The sequence below is a fragment of the Pimephales promelas genome, chromosome 5 (assembly GCF_988280905.1).
Source record: "Pimephales promelas chromosome 5, fPimPro1.hap1.1, whole genome shotgun sequence".
NCBI classification, from domain to species: domain Eukaryota; kingdom Metazoa; phylum Chordata; class Actinopteri; order Cypriniformes; family Leuciscidae; genus Pimephales; species Pimephales promelas.
The window spans coordinates 20382800-20401051 of record NC_142773.1 but is presented as its reverse complement, the minus strand read 5'-3'; the positions used below and the strand labels follow the sequence as shown (position 1 = coordinate 20401051).

The 18252-nt window shown below is 40.3% G+C and overlaps 1 protein-coding gene across 4 annotated transcripts in view; it reads left to right on the top strand.

Moving 5' to 3' along the window:
* The first annotated feature begins 4018 nt into the window (after nucleotides 1-4018).
* The window catches only part of nlrb5 (NOD-like receptor family B, member 5), a 43934-nt gene continuing 29700 nt past the window's right edge, over nucleotides 4019-18252 (top strand). For 2 of the 4 annotated variants that reach the window (XM_089131096.1, XM_089131095.1), the window contains exons 1-8: nucleotides 4021-4890; nucleotides 9499-9537; nucleotides 10049-10083; nucleotides 10164-10218; nucleotides 12384-12421; nucleotides 12548-12611; nucleotides 17288-17325; nucleotides 17452-17515. In XM_089131096.1, coding sequence (XP_088987222.1) covers nucleotides 4575-4890; nucleotides 9499-9537; nucleotides 10049-10083; nucleotides 10164-10218; nucleotides 12384-12421; nucleotides 12548-12611; nucleotides 17288-17325; nucleotides 17452-17515 — 649 coding nt within the window. In that variant the 5' untranslated portion in view covers nucleotides 4021-4574. Of the gene's footprint in view, nucleotides 4891-9498; nucleotides 9538-10048; nucleotides 10084-10163; nucleotides 10219-12383; nucleotides 12422-12547; nucleotides 12612-17287; nucleotides 17326-17451; nucleotides 17516-18252 lie in introns of all 4 variants that reach the window. The other 2 variants (XR_016168522.1, XM_089131097.1) reach the window with 2 other exon arrangements.

Here is an 18252-nt window from a genome sequence, read left to right as displayed (position 1 = left end):
CAACTCGGGTTGGGGAGCGGTTTGCGAGGGCTCACCGGCCGCCGGCCGCCGGCCAGTGGTCGAGCCACATGAGTTCCCTACACATAAACTGTCTGGAAATGATCGCGGTCGAGAACGCGCTGCTGTGTTTCCTCCCGCGCATAAACGGTCACCACGTCCTGATTCGCTCCGACAATATGGCCGTGGTATCATACATCAACCGTCAGGGCGGCGTCAGATCCAAGAATCTCTTTCATCTGACACGCCGCATCCTATTGTGGTCCCAGAGTCACCTGCTCTCGCTCAGAGCGACGCACGTGCCGGGCCATCTGAACGACGGTCCAGACAGGCTGTCCAGGAACCTGGTCTCCCCCGGAGAATGGTCCCTGCACTCTCAAACAGTCCATACGCTGTGGCGCCTATTCGGCAGAGCGGAGATAGATCTTTTCGCGTCAGAAGAGAACGCTCACTGCCCAATATTCTTTTCAAAGAGCGAGGACGCGCTAGCCCAGGATTGGCCCCGCCGCCCGCTCTATGCTTTTCCCCCGATTTCTCTGCTACCGCAGGTCATTCAGAGAATCAGGGACTCACGCCACTCGGTGCTCCTCATAGCCCCGCGCTGGGAGAATCAGATTTGGTTCCCGGAGCTAACGCGGCTGTCACAGACAGCCCCGTGGCCCATTCCAATCAGAGCAGATCTCCTCACTCAAGCCCGCGACTCGATCTGGCATCCCCATCCACAGCGCTGGGCGCTTCATGCATGGGTGACCAACGACTACGCGTCGAATTGCCAGAAGGGGTTTTGAACACGATCAAACACGCCAGAGCGGATTCTATCAGAAAGCTCTATGCTGCAAAATGGTCTGTGTTCTCCAAATGGTGCACCGACAAGAATTTGGACCCACGGACGTGCGAGGTTTCGTCTTTGCTAGTGTTCCTTCAGGAGATGCTGGATAAGGGCAGGTCCCCATCCACTCTTAAGGTTTACGTGGCAGCCGTCGCGGCGTTCGTTGAACCCCGGCGCGCCCAGTCTCTGGGCAAAGACGAGCTAATCATCCGCTTCCTCAGGGGAGCCAGAAGGATGAACCCCCCTCGCCCCCCTACGGTGCCGGTCTGGGATCTTTCTATAGTTCTAGAAGCTCTGAAAGCCCCACCGTTTGAACCACTTGAGTCCGTGGAGCTAAAATACCTCTCGTTAAAAACCGTTCTTCTGACGGCTCTCGCCTCAGTAAAACGTGTGGGGGACATTCACGCGCTGTCTTCGAGCGCCGCGTGCCTAGAGTTTGGACCGAATGACTCCATAGTCATTCTAAAGCCTAGACACGGTTATGTTCCAAAAGCGATTGGTACCCCTTTCAGGGCGCAAGTGATCTCTCTATCGGCGCTGCCTGCATCCGATAGCGAACGTGACGCTGACCGCCTCTGCCCAGTTCGGGCTATCAGAGTGTACACTACACGCGTTGCCGCGTTCAGACGCTCGGAGCAGCTGTTTGTGTCGTTCGGTGGCCGCACCAAGGGACTAGCCGCCTCGAAACAGACCCTATCCAGGTGGATAGTAGACGCGATTGCCTCTGCTTATGCCGCTAAAGACCTGCCTTGCCCTCTGGGCATCAGGGCTCATTCCACCAGAGGCATGGCCTCATCGTGGGCATGGTCCTGCGGGATTTCCATCCACGACATTTGTGTGGCAGGGGCTAAACAGGCTAAAATTCTGGCGGTCTAGTACTCACAGCCCTCCTATAGAAGCCGCACTATCGGGAGTTCCATCACAACCGGCTCACCCCTTGTGTTCCCCTATGTGCTTATGCATTAGCCTACACATCACGGCCCGGCTTCGCCGGCCGCCTTTGGGCGTTTTTGCACTAGATGATAACGGCCGCTATGCTGGCCGCCGTATTATCTTCATCCACTTATAGATTCCCCCGGTGTTTTCCCCCTGGGATGCTTAGTGGTTACTTAGCGCGCACGGCGTTGACCAGGTGTTCCCGTAGCGTAAGCTAGCTTACGCAATACGGGAGAACCTCTCGTAAGAGAACGAATCGGTTACCTAACGTAACCTCGGTTCTCTCTAGATGAGGGAACGAGTATTGCGTTCCCGGCCGTGCTTGCGCCACTAGCGTTTCGCTTCATGCTACAGAATTAACGAACGAGCTGGGAGAGCGACCTTTATACACTGTAGCCACGCCCCTTTTGGCGGGCTGTGACGCAGTGAGCGAGCGCCGTCCGCTCATTGGCCGCGGACTCAGCGCCGCTCTCCCATAGGTTCGTGCATTCTCTCTGAGCGAACCAATGAGCCGCTAGCTAGCCCGCTCATGGTCTGCCTCAGAAGAGACTGCGTTGACAATGATTACAAAATTATGGAATAATTTTTTGGCTTCAACTTCTCAGCAAAGATGAATCTTTCCCGTAGCGTAAGCTAGCTTACGCAATACTCGTTCCCTCATCTAGAGAGAACCGAGGTTACGTTAGGTAACCGATTCGTTATACGTCAAGGTTTATCCACTAGACTAGAGAGATCAGAGCCGGCGGCAAACGTCAGAAGCACTAGCCGAGGATAAGCTGTTCCAGTCGGGGTTGATCTCGCTGAGTGTCCGCTGAAGGCTTGGATGTCAGAACTCCAAAAACGTCAAGTACATTTTACAATATAGGCGCTATCTTTACAAATAAACTACAGATTTGAGATTTAAAAAAACACATTCTCGCCTGAAACACTCTTAAAATTACATTTCATGACTCAATAACAGTAGTATTTTGATATTTCGCGGATTTTGTCCTCTCCCATTTACGCTTGCTGGTTGGTGCGAGGTGCATTCTGGGTTACCTGGCTATCTCAAGTCCACACAAGTCACCTCTCGATGCATCCTCGGTAAACGGGGCGGATCAAGAACACATCCGGGGATTTGAAGTGGACTTGGCTAGATGCGAACTTTGAATTGGAACAGTACTTTGGCAGCGACTGATGACGTTTTATCACAAGTCCACAAGAACACAACAAGTACAGACAAGTACGCATATTGAGAAACGGCCTGAGTCTCTGGGTCCTTCTCATTTCTTATTTGTGCATCCTCGTTTCCTTTCCTTGCTTCCTTTCCTTGCGTCTCAGCTCCACCCCCTGTAGGACGTGAGGGAAGGAAGCGAGGAAAGGAAAGGAGGACAGAGGAATCGAATAAAAGCTTTTTTATATCCATTGGAATACTTGATCACTCGAGCGTCACTCCACAGTGTCATCAGCAGCGCTAAAAGGATCTGCCCTTATGTTGTTGAAGTTTGGTTATTTAATAAATTCATAATAAATAATAATAAAGATAGACTATACTGTTGAAATATCTGAGATGTGTGGTTTATATAAACTGCAAAGGTAAAGTATAAATTAAAAAGATTGTGAACGATGTGAAGGGGGAGGAGAATTGATACGTGCGTCAGATAGGGGGGGGGGGACCCCGCGATTTCCGCCTATGTACATTCCAAATATGTGTTTATCAATCTTTTTTTTTCTTTAATACAGACGTGTTTTTATATAGCCTATTGTTTTAACAAAAATGAAATATAACCCATATGGCACTGTCAGAGAGTTTATTCACCCATATGTAGCCTATACACATAAAACATGATATCACTTTTAAAATCAAACATTTTAAAAGAGAACAATTCATCTGTTGTTCTTTTATTTTTGTTTTTATTTATTTTACTTTTTTATTAGAATGCAAGTTACAAACATAGCCTACCTACAAGCACCACAATTCGTGAAACAAATAGGCCTATTATACAGTGACAAATAAATAAACATCAGAATAAAATTAATAAATAAATAAATAAATAAATCAAAATAAGCTTAGCTTAAATAGACAGACTTACAAACTTCATCATCTATAAAATGAGAGCTATTTTTCACTTGAACATTTTAGAGTAGGCCTAGTATAGGCCTATTTGAGTTACTGACTATAGCATTCTTATTTTTAACCCGTTTAAGAGATCCACAATATATATCAGTTTCAATTTGAAAATAAATAAATAAATAAATAAATAAATAAAATATGGCCTTGATTTGGAGAATTTAGCTTAATGAATATGGAATTTACCTTCATCACTGTTGTTTAAACCAATGAGCATTAAGCTGTGTCGTCAGTAAGTCGTTTCCCATCATGCTTTTGATCAGCGCAGTCGGTGGAGAGCAACTGCGCGCGACTGCAGAATCCGACCCTTCCGCCTTGCGCTCGCGAGAGTTTTTTGACATACGTCGGCATGACATCAGAGCCAGGCGGACCGTTCTCGGACACATTTCTAACCGGCATGCATCTCGCGCTGATCACCGGTGATCGATTCTGCGCAGAATTTGCTCATCTCAAACAAGCCTAACAGTTCCGCGTAGAATGCACCTGTGTATCCTCGCTTATGACTCCTCAGGAAGCCTCCTTACTCCTCGATCCTCGACTCCTCACGGTGCAATTAGAGAATTGAGATGTCCTTCAAGATGCCTGAGCTCGATCGGTTTCCGGGTCATAGGAGAGAGGACGGAGGAGCGAGGAGACGAGGAGGGATATTGAGAAGCACCATCTGAGTCTCAGGCCACAGCTCGGTGTTCCTATTTGTTCAAAATGATCGAACCGTGCACGGCAGACCCTTCACTAAGGGAAAAGTGTCCGAGCATTAAGGAGCTCCTGTGTCAAATTTTTGATGATCTTGGGATAGAAAACAAAAAGAAGTTTAAAAGCATATTGAGCCATTGGAAGAAAAAATCGCACGTCGAAATGTTTACAACCGACAAAGTTATAGACTCTGCAGATCTCGCCGATTTAATGGTGAAAACTTTCACATTGGAGGACGCGGTTACTGTAACACTCGAAATATTAGAGGCTATTGGCTGTCATCAACTAGCATTGGAGTTCAGAAAACGCACAAGAGACAGTAAAGGTAAGTAGCCTAAACTATTGTAAACGGTAAAAGCGAAACTAAATTTACAAGTAATACGGTAGAAGTTTCATTGACGAATAAGGGTTTTAAAAGTGTAAAAAAATAATAATAATGGAGAAATTATAATTTTTTACCATGTTTTAGTTTGACTATATGTTAACAATGCAAAGTTTGTAACCAAAAAATCATTCGGTTTAACCATGAATATATATATATATATATATATATATATATATATATATATATATATATAAAATGACTAATTTGCTGATAATTATTCATTGAAAAAAAAACTGATTTGACATTGATGCTGAGATAGTGTGTACCACGGAAGAAATATTAGAAAAAGAAAGTTATCAATGATCTCATAAATGTAATCATTTTATTAGAATTCTGGATAGGCTACTCCACCCAAAAATGAAAATTCTGTCATCATTTACACACCCTCAAGTTGTGGTAAACCTGTTTCTTTCTTATGCTTAACACACAAAGGAAGATATTTTGAAGAACGATTGGAACCAAACAATTGTTTGGCACCATTGACTTCCATAGTAGATTTTTTTTTTTAAAATACTATGGAAGTCAATGGTGCCCCACAACTGTTATGTTCCAAATTCTTTCTTCAAAATATCTTTCTTTGTGTTCAGCAGAAGAAAGATACTCATAGCCTACAGGTTTGCAACAACTTGAGGGTGTGTTCCAATCCATCCAAAATTTTTCTTTAGATGTTTCTCATTCTCCCAGCTCTCCTGCAATACTGCTTTATTGAGATGTGAATTATTATGCCCTTGTAAACCAGCCCAATGGTTTGCTATCAACTGCTTCCTTCTTAACTCTAGTGGCAGTTCTCCCATCTCAACCTGTATGGCTGTAAATGGTCTTGTTTTAAAGGCTGTTCAAATGACAATATTCCTTTTAATCATTCCACACATCTTTTACTACTAGTGTAGTTTCTTCTATTTCGTCATAAAAACTCCTCCAGCTAGTCCTCTTTGCTTGGCGAATCGTTCTTCTGACCATCTGAGCTTTCTTGTACATAATTAAATTATTCGTATTGTGTGTTCTTTTAAGCATTCTCAATTATTTTTTTTGCCTCTTACCGCCTCTTCATTCCACCAAGGCACTAATTTCCGTTTTACCTGGTTTGCTGCCATAATAATTGGTGAAGTTATATGGTCTTTAAAATCATATATGCTTCCAGAAACATCCATTCTAGTCATTGCATCATCACTCAATTTCTAAAACTTATCCCAAACAGCTTTCCCAAAATTCTATCATCTGGTCCTATTTCCAATTTTCCACCTACTGAGATTGGAGGAGTTTGGTAATCAAAAGTCTTTTACCAAGCAACCAACGACGTACAAGCAGCTGCTGTAAAGTAGGATAAACGCTAGATAAATGGAGAAGAAAATTCTGTTTTCTTATAAGTCTAATAAGTCTGTTATTATTTGTTTTGTTGTCAAAGTGAAGAACGTCATGTTGCGTGTTTCCTTATCAAACATCGCTGTTCTTTATCTTGTATCATTAATGTGACGCCATCGTCAGACAGGACTATTGTTGTGTATTTTATTTTACAGTTGGCTTTCAAATAATTTTGAAGTTTGGACACCAGTGGGGTGTCCTAAGACAGTTTTTAGTATTTTTTTGGCATTTTAGGATGCTTCTGTAATAGCCTTTATCTATCCTTAGTTAAAACTAAATTAGGCACTTAAGAAATGTGTTATTCTGTAATACATCCCAAATAGAGCCCGACCAATAAAGGATTTTGAAGGCCTATACAAATATTTGTTGGTTTTAAAATCCGATATTCCGATATATCGGCCGATTATTTTTTATTTATTTATTTATTTCAGAAACGTGCAACAAAACATTAACTTTCTCTAACATTAGTTATTTGTAGTTATTCATGAGTTTTAACTAAAATAATATGATAATGCATTTTAAAAGAAACTTGTTTTTATTGTCACAACAGAACAGACTGATGATAGTGGCATTAGCTAGCTTTGTGGTTAGCTAGTCTATGATGAGCCATAATTTAGCAATGGATAACATCATACTGCAAATTGTAAAACATACATTTTCAATATAACAGACCAAGGAGAGATGATACGTCTCTAAACTGTCACGCGCTATTAAAGAAATACTTCCGTCACATTGTCAAAAGTTAAAAGGACGGTCAGTCAACTAGACTGTAACAACGTAACGTAACTATTACTAGCTAATTCCGTTTCACTCTCGGCTTATTTAACAGCAGCAAAACTGGACATGATAGTCACAAATTTTGTCATGCTTATTTGAGTTAAGAGAACTGATGGGGATGATCTTTTAATTGTTATTCAAGCAATTTATGTCTCGTGACCAACTCAACGAGTGTTGCCAACAGGGACGGTGTAGAGTGCCCTCTGGTGGACAAACTATACAACTCCCAACACTCATGACATGGTTCAAGCGTGTTTCGTCCGTTTTTTTATTTAATTTTTGAAATATTCATTTTTCGGCCATTATAACTGCTGGTACCGATAGTTTGGAAAATGCCTAATATCGGCCGATAATATCGGCCTGCCGATATATCGGTCTGGCTCTAACCCCAAATTCTGGAAAAGTTGAAAACTTAAAGACTTTCAAATCACATGAGCAAATATTTTATTCACAATATAACATAGATAACATAACAAATGTTTTAAAGTGAGAAAGTTTACTCTTTTGTCCACTAAATGAGCTCATTTCAAATTTGATGCCAGCTACAGGTCTCAAAATAGTTGGGACAGATGCAACAAATGGTTGAAAATTTGAAAGCAAGAAATTTAGAAAGGATTCAGGTGGGAGAACATCTAGCAACTAATTAATTTAATTGATATCAGGTTCTGTAACATGATTAGCTATAAAAGTGATGTCTTAGAGAGATAGAGTCTCTCAGAAGTAGGTTAGCAGAGGCTCGCCAATCTGTGAAAGAGTGCATAAAAAGATTGTAGAGCACTTTAAAAACAATGTTCCTCAACATCAAATTGCAAAGGCTTTGCAAATCTCATCATCTACAGTGCATAACATCATCAAAGATTCAGAGAAACTGGAGAAATTTCTGTGCATAAGGGACAAGGCTGGAGACCTTTATTGGATGCCCTTGGTCTTTGGGCCCTCAGATAACACTGCATCACTCATCGTCATGATTGCGTGAATGGGTCATTACTAAATGGGCCCAGGAATACTTCCAGAAACCACTGTCAGTAAACAAAATCTGCTGTGCCATCTGCAGATGCCAACTAAAGCTCTATGGTCCAGAAGCGCCCTCGTGTCCTGTGGGCCAAGGCTCATTTAAAATGGACTATTTCAAAGTGGTCCGACGAGTCCAAAATTGACATTCTTGTTGCAAATCTTGTTGGACGCCGGGTTCTCCGGGCAAAAGAAGAGGGAGACCTTCCATCGAGTTATCAGCGTTCAGTTCAAAAGCCAAGTGCATACGGTATGGGCAGCTTGTATGTTTTAGAAGGCACTATGAATGCTGAAAGCTATATAAAGGTATAAACGAAAAAAATCGTCAAATACGACCACAAACACTTCAGCAGCTGGAAACCTATATAAGGAAAGTCAAAACTCTTCAAACTGTTTTGAAAAGAAGAGATGTTCCACCTTGGTAAACGTGCCCTGGCCCGTCCTAACTATTTAGAGACCTAGCTGGCATCAAATTTGAAATGAGCTCATTTATTGGATAAAAGTGTAAAATTTCTCAGTTAAAACATTTGTTATGTTCTCTGTGTTCTATTGTGAATAAAATATTGGCTCATGTGATTTGAAAGTCTTATAGTTTTAATGTTAGTCAAATTTTACAAAACCTCCCAACTTTTCCGGAATTGTAGCTTTTGGGTCCTAGCTGAAATTGCCACGACCACTGACATTATCGCAGAACATGTCTCCATAATGTATGTTGTGGAACTAGTAGTGACTCTAGTCAGTAGTCAGTTGGTGACACACACATCTGTATTTGAGTGGCCTGTGCCTTTGAAAGTTGTGCAATACCAGTGCTATTGTATGTTGTTGACCAGGCAAACTGCCCATTCTAAATTCACAGAATATATCTGTCACTGTGAATAATGCATTAACAGTAGCATTGGTTACTGTAAACCTTTATTTTTGCATGATGCTGAGTGCGTGCCGGTAGGTGTCAGTATAAGTGTAATATAGGCCATTGCAAGAAAAACCAAAACTTACGACAGATGAGGAAGATCCATGGGTGTTGTATTTATTTACTTGTGAGTTAAAGATAAGTTAACATTAAAAAAAAACAATTAATCAAAATCTGATATTGATCTAAATAAATATAGATCGATATGCCTATAATTTAATATGTGGTTAACTGGTTCTCATTTATGGCTTAAATATTTCAAAAAAATAATTTTATGGATATGTAATAAGTAAAACCATTTTTTTAACTGTGTGAACCTGTGAACATGCATTCGTTCTGGAAATTCCTGAATGTTTTGTTAAAGTATTTGACTTGTTGTAGGCCCATTGTAATAGACATCCATGAGAGCTAAATCTGCTTATACTTATATGTTCTCATAAAGGTATATAACCGTCTTAATTTATTTTCTTACATCAATTGTGTTCCAGAGATGAATGAAAATCCAATGAAAATATTATTAGTTCGAGGTGAGTAAATAATCGCAGTTTTAATTTTTAGCCTTTATGTATTGCCTTTGATACTGGAATAAAGTCATATTCAAAGAGTGATCCACGGAAAGAGTTTACTGCTAATGTTGTGGTGCCTGCTAATGTTACCACAAATATTGAAATTTTCGAAATTTTTAGAAAATATTGAGATTTCTAAAATTCCCCTAGGAATTGACAGGAATATGTAGTTAAATACACAGTTGTATAAATCAGTTGTCCCTGTCATTTAAGTGAAAGGAAGAGTGTTAATAAAGGAGAACATAGCAGAGTTTTAGTTTGTCATGTAGCAGCCCTTCAGAACACCTTTTACCTTTTCAGATTAAGTGCCCAGAAGGTATGGTTTCTCAGATGATTTTTTTCTCTAGCAGTCATCTTTAAAAGTTTCCTGCTCTAAGAAATTGTAGAAAAAAAGATCATCTTTTTTCACATTCAGTGGCCTTTATTTAGAGACATTAGATGACATGATCTCTGACTAATTCTTTTCATGCAGGGTCAGACAAAACGGTGAAACAGAGCCACAAACCTGTAAGTAATGAGGAATTTCCTATTATGTGTGTTTGTTACAATGAGACTGTGAAACACTCATTATTTCTCTCTTTATTAAGATGTATTACAGTTTGTCAAATCGTGATCAGGATTTGAATGTCTTTACATTGCAAGGTAAGCTCATATTCTGAGAGCTCTTCTTTGATTGCTGATCAACATTGTAATTGCTGCTGTGTTTGTGTCTGTACTAAGGAACTCAGTGTCCTTAAAGGATGTCACATAATGAGGTCTCTGCCAGAATAAGAGACATTGTGCCGTTGTATTTTTCTGGCGTGCCTCGCTTTTACAGTTCTTCCTCACAGACACACTCGGCACAATGCGTTCATGCCTTGCCAGAATTACAAAACTTCAATTTGTAAAAAGGAAATTGGAAATAAAAATTGACCCTTCGCTAAGCCACACCCTAAAACCACCACTGGCCAATCATGTCGTAGCAACCGTAACTATGCGCAGGAGGTCTGGCAAGCTTTCGAACGAGGGAACATGCTGAAGCATTGTGCGGATGGATTGTCCAAATCTGATACCGGTATACTAAAAGTTTGGATGGGAGAGAGGAATTGTTTTCCTTCCAGAAAATCTAAAAGCCAAGGGGAGAAATGATTGGTGTGATCTAGCATCTATGTGCGAGACCCATTCTGGTAAATGTCGACATGCTTAACAAAAACACCTATTATTGCTTGGAAATATTGATGGTTCTTTGGTCATAATGATAACGTAAAATAAGACGATTAAAGAGACAAGACAAAGGCTCACTGACATAGGCTACTTTAAAATATATTTCAGCATTTTGTTAATCGACATCCTACTAACGTTAACCTACCTCTTACTAAGTAACTTAACCCAATCCGATCGCGGCTCTCCCGGTATTAGTGTTATTCCACAAGATTTATTGATAAGCTGTTTGATTTATAATTATTGAGATTATTTTCACATACCCTACTGTGTATGCACAGCTGTTACTCAATTTGTGTTTCCCATTTGAACGGTCAGCATATGATGCGCTGCTGCTTGCGCTGGGACTATAACGTTAGGCTTTAACTTCAATTTTTAAGAAATTATTCTCTAGTCGGTCGCATATAATGTCGTGAGTATACCCCTCGAATGCATACTGTAGTCCCTTTTGTCTTTCTCTCTCAGATATTTCACTTGTTCGCCGAAAATTACTAATTATCTCATTGAAATGTCTGATACCGGGTGCATCCACACTATAATAGATGGGCCAGCCACGAAAGCTTGACAGGTGTAGCAACAGTAACTAGGGAGGGCGGGGCTTAGCGAAGGGTCAATTGTGATTTCCAGGCTATGAAAAATCTCGCAAATTAATAATTTAAAACCTTTAAAAATGTTTAAATATTCTAGTAAAATATGGAATAGTTTTGCTCAGTTACATCACATTTTGTTTTTTATTTAGCACTGCGAATATGTTTTATATAACAGATGTTTACATACAGTCCACAAGAATTTTTTATTTCTGCACTTACACAAATGAAGCAGTTCAAATGCATACATTTAATTGATTCTCAGTAGATGTAATGACCTAGATGATTCATGACTGTATTATGATTTGTTTTTATGATAAGTCCCATGTTTGTCGTGAGCAGTTCTGTTCTGCCAACAGTTTTTCAGAAATATCATCTAGGCCCAGCATATTTTTTGGTTTTCCAGCACCTTCTGCCTATTTAAACACTTTTTCTAAGATTTCTAAGATTTTTTTAAAAGATTTTTGAAACCCATCTTTTCACACTGATGACAGTTTCACACTGCACATAGCTCATAGCAGAGCGGAGGCAGTGCGTCAGCAGTAAGTATGGTGAGCGGGAGCAGCACACGGCCGTTTTGTTTTCACACTGACACTCGTTTGTCGCACACAGCTGATCCGCGGCTTACAGGCTTTTGAGGTTGTGGTAAACTAAGTAATTAGACAGATTTTGTATTTTTTTAAATAAATAAATATTGGTAGGTAATCATTTACATTTAAAATTTATTCATTTAGCTGATGCTTTTATCCAAAGCGACTGACAATTGCTATATACCTGTATGTCAGTGGTCGCACCACGCCTCTGGAGCAACTAGGGGTTAAGTGTCTTGCTCAGGGACACATTGGTGTCTCAGTGATCGTTCTCCAAAAGAGAACAACTTAACAAAATCATTTAGATTGTTGAAATATACACATCTAATTTACAAAATCTGTTCTTATGGGACTATATATACTGTATATGGGATTGTACGTGACATTATTCCAGCTGTCACAAACTCTTAACTATTTTTTTTTTTAACAGGGCCTGACATTAGGGTGGCAGCTCGGTCATCTCGTCTTGTAAGTGATGAGGAATTTCCTATTATGTGTGTTTGTTATAACGAGACTGCTTTTGATTTTAAACTAATTTTCAACTTACTCTATGTCAATGAACTCCTTAACACTGACCATTCTCTCCTCATTAAGCGGCCCCCTTTCTCACTGTTTGAGGAGGATGATTGGACTCAAAGAAACCCGATAAGGCTACAAGGTAGGCTAATATCCTGGCTGTTTAAAATGAGAGCTCTACTTTGATTGATCTTGAAATAAATCACCAACTGAATAACACAAAACACTATAAGAGTTCAGATCCAGAATTTAAAAGTTGATGCAGTAATAGAGTAAAAGTTTTTTTTTTTTAAACAAGTGTGATTTGAATCTTGATCGAGCAGTTCTCACATTGATGGTCATATTTATTCAGAGTTACTGAACAACAAGTTATAATTTGGGTTTAGTTATTCAGTGCAACCAAATACTGTAAGTTCTTGGTTTAAAAGTATTGTCTGTTCTTTTGTGTATATAGTGCTGTTAAACCAGACTTTTCATCTCAGGGCAGGGGCAGAGTGGGACCAAAAATCTACCGGGAAATTTCTTAGACCACCGGCCCTCGTTGCTGGCAGAGCTGAATTAAGTGTTCAGAGGCCCCTGGGCACAATAGCCGCTCTCCGACCTGAGGGACTTTTGCAGTTCCTAGAAGCTAACGTTCCTACAACCCTTTTTTCTTGTGTTCCGACCGGACTAAATGGGCTCTATGCACGGCGTTATTTCCGGTGAAGGTGTAAGGATGCTCGATAACTTCCGCCGATCATAGAGTCCAATGCAATAGCGAGAATTTATATTGAATTTTATACTCCATGGTTATACTAAAGAAACGTTAGTCACAAAAACAGATAAAACAGACACCCCTCGTTGTGTTTATGCTTCTTTTTAAAATTATATCAAATAAACATAACTATATATAAAATTACATCTAAACGTATGTACGTTTCGTTTCAAAGACGGGAGGACAGTAAATATTGAAGACTCTGCCATAATCCCGTTTTCTCCGGTTTTCCTCCGCTTTAATCTACACAACCGGAAATGGACGAGCATCCTTGCGTCAAATGAGGAACTTATGCGTGCATATAGCCCATTGGGGATTTTTAGTTCCTCAGACCTAGTTACTATAACTCTTTCAGTCCCTAGTCTAGAGCGAGGACTTTTTTAGTTCCCTTTCCCTAGGTCTACGTTGATTGGTTCAACTTATAAGTCATGCCCACTGTCAACACGGAACTTGTAGCGCGCTGTCTGCCATACGCTGTGTGTTTTTGCAAAACATTACAACGAGGATTAAGACAAACTTAACGCATTCAACCAGCTAATTGCTAATGCTAGCTAAACTTACCCGTCGTTTTGTTTGCCTCCTGCGCTCTGCTCTTTTATCTTCTTCCATCATATTACTTAACATCATATTACGCTGGAGCCTTCGTCTTCTGTGTTTCTCTGTACAGAACTCAAGCATAATCTTTAAACGCCGCCGTTCATTCTCCGTTATTAAGGTCCCGGCAAGGCAGAAAAGGAACATTGCAATAGCCATGCTGGTTTGTTGTTGTTGTTTGTGGCCGCGCTACGTCTAGTGATGACGCTATAAAGACCATCGCCGTGCTTGCGTTACCCCTCCTACCAGTTCCTATGGCCATTTGGCCAGTGCGAACGCAAGCAGCAAAACTGAGTTTGGGGGAGAGTAGTTCTTCGAACTGTTTAGAAGTGGACAGCTCCTATAACTAAGTTCCTGTAACTACTTGGTCAGAAAGCGGCTAATGTCTTGTAGGCCCCCTCTTAGGCAGGGAAAATGTATATATAAATACTATGCTGGAGTAAAGGTCATGAATGTTTTTTTCTTTCCCATAGGAATTTGTAAAACTATGTTGGGTGGACCTCTGTCTCTCTAGGGGGGTTTGGGGGCATGCTCCCCCGCAAGAAAATGTTGTACATTATAAGGTTAAATGCATCAATCTCGTGCTCTTTGAGAGATCAAAATTAAGAGCTTCAATCCATGAACTGCTCGTTGAACAAAGAAAAAGCATTGATTTGTACCAGAACAATAAAGAGGGCTCAAATATCTTTTTAGTTATGAGTGTCTCAGTCTACATTACATTATCAATGGTGTTTTAGGATGCGGAACAATTATTATAATAATGCAACAAGGATTTATATACCGACAATTATTCCATGACATAAAATCCATATAGCCTATAAATGTAAATGAAAATGAATAATTCAAAAGTATATTTTAGCCTACAGTACACTATAATATAGGAAAATGAAAATACTTTTGTCCTAATTTCTTTACTTGCAAGAATTAAACCCTTGAGCTGTTATTTAAGAGAATATACCAGATAACCATACTGATCGCATGAGCAAAGTGCACACTTTTCTTTAAATCATCCAGCACAAACAGGATGCCTATTCTTAAAGTCTTGTGCTGTTTTATAAAGGCACAAAGCCATATCATGGTTTCAAAATATAAAAATCCATATCAAAATATAACGCTAGAGACCTTTATGTTAGGTTATACATTTTACATCTCATATTATAGGGAAAATGAAGAAGATAGAGTTCAGCAAAAGACGGATTTGAACTCGGGTTGAGTGCATCAAAAGCTGCTTTCAAGCACTTCACGTCCTACGCCACTGTAGCTATTTTGTGACGGGCATCTTTTTGCTAAAAAGACAGGCACTTAGTGCATATATACGCTCCGTTATCAAAAATGTAAAAACATTTTTTTCTTCCCCTCGCTTGGGCCCCAAGTGCGCATGGCTAACTGGCTATGAATAAATTTTATCAGACCAGCCCTCGTGGCCTCGAAACACTACCGGCCCACAGGGCAAACTCCCGACTCTCCCGATATTGCCACTCAGCCCCTGTCTCAGGGTGACCGTATTATGTGATTATTCTCCATTTAATTTATCATTTTGTATTGTGGGACTAAAAAATGTTTTATGTTTTCCTCTAGCCTGGCATAATATGGTATGTCAGTATAAGAAGTCAGTCATCTGGCATGAGAATGAGAGGAGTTTCCTCTCTGGTGAACAAGTCTCGCTGGCTGCCCGGTACACTGAACCTGTGATCATTCAGAAAAGCAAAAAGGGCAGTTTTCAGAATATTAGTGTGGATAAGTTGTTGGTACATGTCGGTCTGTCTAATCCAACTATTATTCTCCAAGGAAATTCTGGTAGTGGAAAATCTTCAATAGCACAAAAGATTATGTTGGACTGGGCATCTGAAAAAAATTACCAAGAGTTTGATCTAACTTTCTACCTGAGGTACGAAGAGGTGAAGTGCATTTCTGGGGAGAGGAACTTGATTGAGCTCCTGAGCTTGAATTGTAGTTTATCGTCAGATCAGATCTTAAAGATGATTTCAAACCAGTGCTCATCATCATTGATGGTTTTGATGATCTTGATGAACTTAGATTCACGCATCATGAATTTTACATAGCGTCTCCATTCCAGAGAGCCCCACCTGAGGTCATTATTTGTTCCTTGCTTCGTCAACAAATCCTGTTCAGTTCTTCCCTGCTCATCACTACTAGAACTGAGATCCCACGGGGCGTGTTTCTCATGGGACAACAACGTTTCTTTAAGATTGTTGGTTTCTGTGAAAAAGGGGTGGAGGAGTACTTCCAGAAGTTCTTTCAGGATGATGAACTCTTCAGAAAAGCTTTTACGTATGTGAAGGCAAATAAATCCCTCTTCACCGCCTGCTTCATCCCTGTTAACTGCTGGATCATCTGCACAGTTATGCGGGAGAGGTTCAGTGACGGTGCGGAAGCAGCAAGTGGACTGGAAACCACCTCCATCTATGTTGACTTTGTGTCCACTCTACTGGAGCATCACTGCCAGGGTTTGAGTCAGTCCGTCCCGACCCTGCTGAGGAGTCTGGGTCAGCTGGCAGAGAGAGGGATGCTGGAACAGCAGGTCCTGTTTGATGAGAAAACTGTCAATGAAACAGTTTCAGACCCTGTTGGCAATCCATTCTTGTCTAAGTTCCTCATTAAGAGAATGATCCACCAGGAGACGATGTTCAGTTTCATGCATCTCAGCTTTCAAGAGTTCTTCACTGCTCTGTACTGTGTCCTTCTGGATGAAGAAGAGTCCCAGAGGAAAGTGAGAGAGCTGCTTCACACGGTAGAGAGAGGATGGGCTCTGTCCGGTTGGTCTGATAGAGACTTTTCAAAGGCAGATGTAGAAGTTAGAAGATGCAGCCTGTGATTCTGTTCCTCTGTGGTCTCTGTAACAAAGAGTGGATCCACTCATTTTTTAAAAAGCACAACATGACTGTCTCTATTAACATAGAAACCCAGCTTAAGGAATGGCTCAATCAGTGCTCACAGAGATATCAAAATGAACACATGCTGTTCATTCTCCATTGTCTCTGTGAGCTCCACGAGAAGAGCTTCGTTGGAAAAGTTTTGGAACATTTGGTTTCAATAGATCTGTCAAATATTCCACTGGAAACTTCCACTTTCCACTGGAGCAACTAGGTGTTAAGTGTCTTGCCCAATGCTCAGGGACACATTGGTGTTTCGCCTTGGATTCAAACCCGGGTCTCTCGCACCAAAGGCATGTGTCTTATCCACTGCGCCATCACCACCCCTTGAATTGATACCTGAATTAAATGTATTATTATATATTATTGCATTTTTATTACATATTAGCACTCACCTCCACAAAAATCGTTCTCCAAAATAGTAAAACTCTACAAAATCATTTAGATTGTTAAAATATACACATCTAATTTACTAAATCTGTTCTTATGGGAATATATACAGTATACTGTAACTGGGATTGTACATGACATTATTCCAGCTGTCAGAAGCTCTAACTATTTTTTTTTTTTAAACAGGGCCGGACAGTAGGGTGGCAGCTCAGTCATCTTTTCTTGTAAGTGATGAGAAATTTCCTATTATGTGTGTTTGTTATAATGAGACTGCTTTTGATTTTAAACTATTTTTCAAATTACTCTATGTCAGTGAACTCCTTAACACTCACCATTCTCTCATTATTAAGTGGCCCCCTTTCTCACTGTTTGGGGAGAAAGATTGGACTCAAAGAAACCCGATAAGCCAACAAGGTAGGCTAATATTCTGACTGTTTAATATGAGAGCTCTACTTTGATTGATCTTGAAATAAATCACCAACTGAATAACACAAAACACTATAAGAGTTCAGATCCAGAATTTAAAAGTTGATGTAGTAATATAGTAAAAAAAAAATTTTTTAAACAAGTGTGATTTGAATCTTGATCGAGCAGTTCTCACATTGATGGTCATATTTATTTAGATTAACTGAACAACAAGTTATAATTTGGGTTTAGTTATTCAGTGCAACCAAATACTGTAAGTTCTTGGTTTAAAAGTATTTTCTGTTCTTTTGTGTATATAGTGCTGTTAAACCAGACTTTTCATCTCAGGGCAGGGGCAGAGTGGGACCAAAAAATCTACCGGGAAATTTCGTAGACCACCGGCACTTGTCGCCGGCAGAGCCTGATTAAGAGTTCAGAGGCCTCTGGGCACAATATCTTGTCTCTTAGGCAGGCTAAAATGTATATTTTGTCCAAGGACATTTTAATATGGCATTTACAGTTTTACTGACTTAAAAGGAACTTTGTTGTACTATGCTGGAGACTAAAGTTCATAAATGGTTGTTTTTTCCCATAGGAATTTGTAAAACTATGTTGGGTGGACCTCTCTGCCTCTTTGGGGGTTCGGGGGCATGCTCCCCCGCAATTTTTTTGTACATTTTAAGGTTAAATGCATCAATCTCGTGCTCTTTGAGAGATCAAAATTAAGAGCTGCAATCCATGAACTG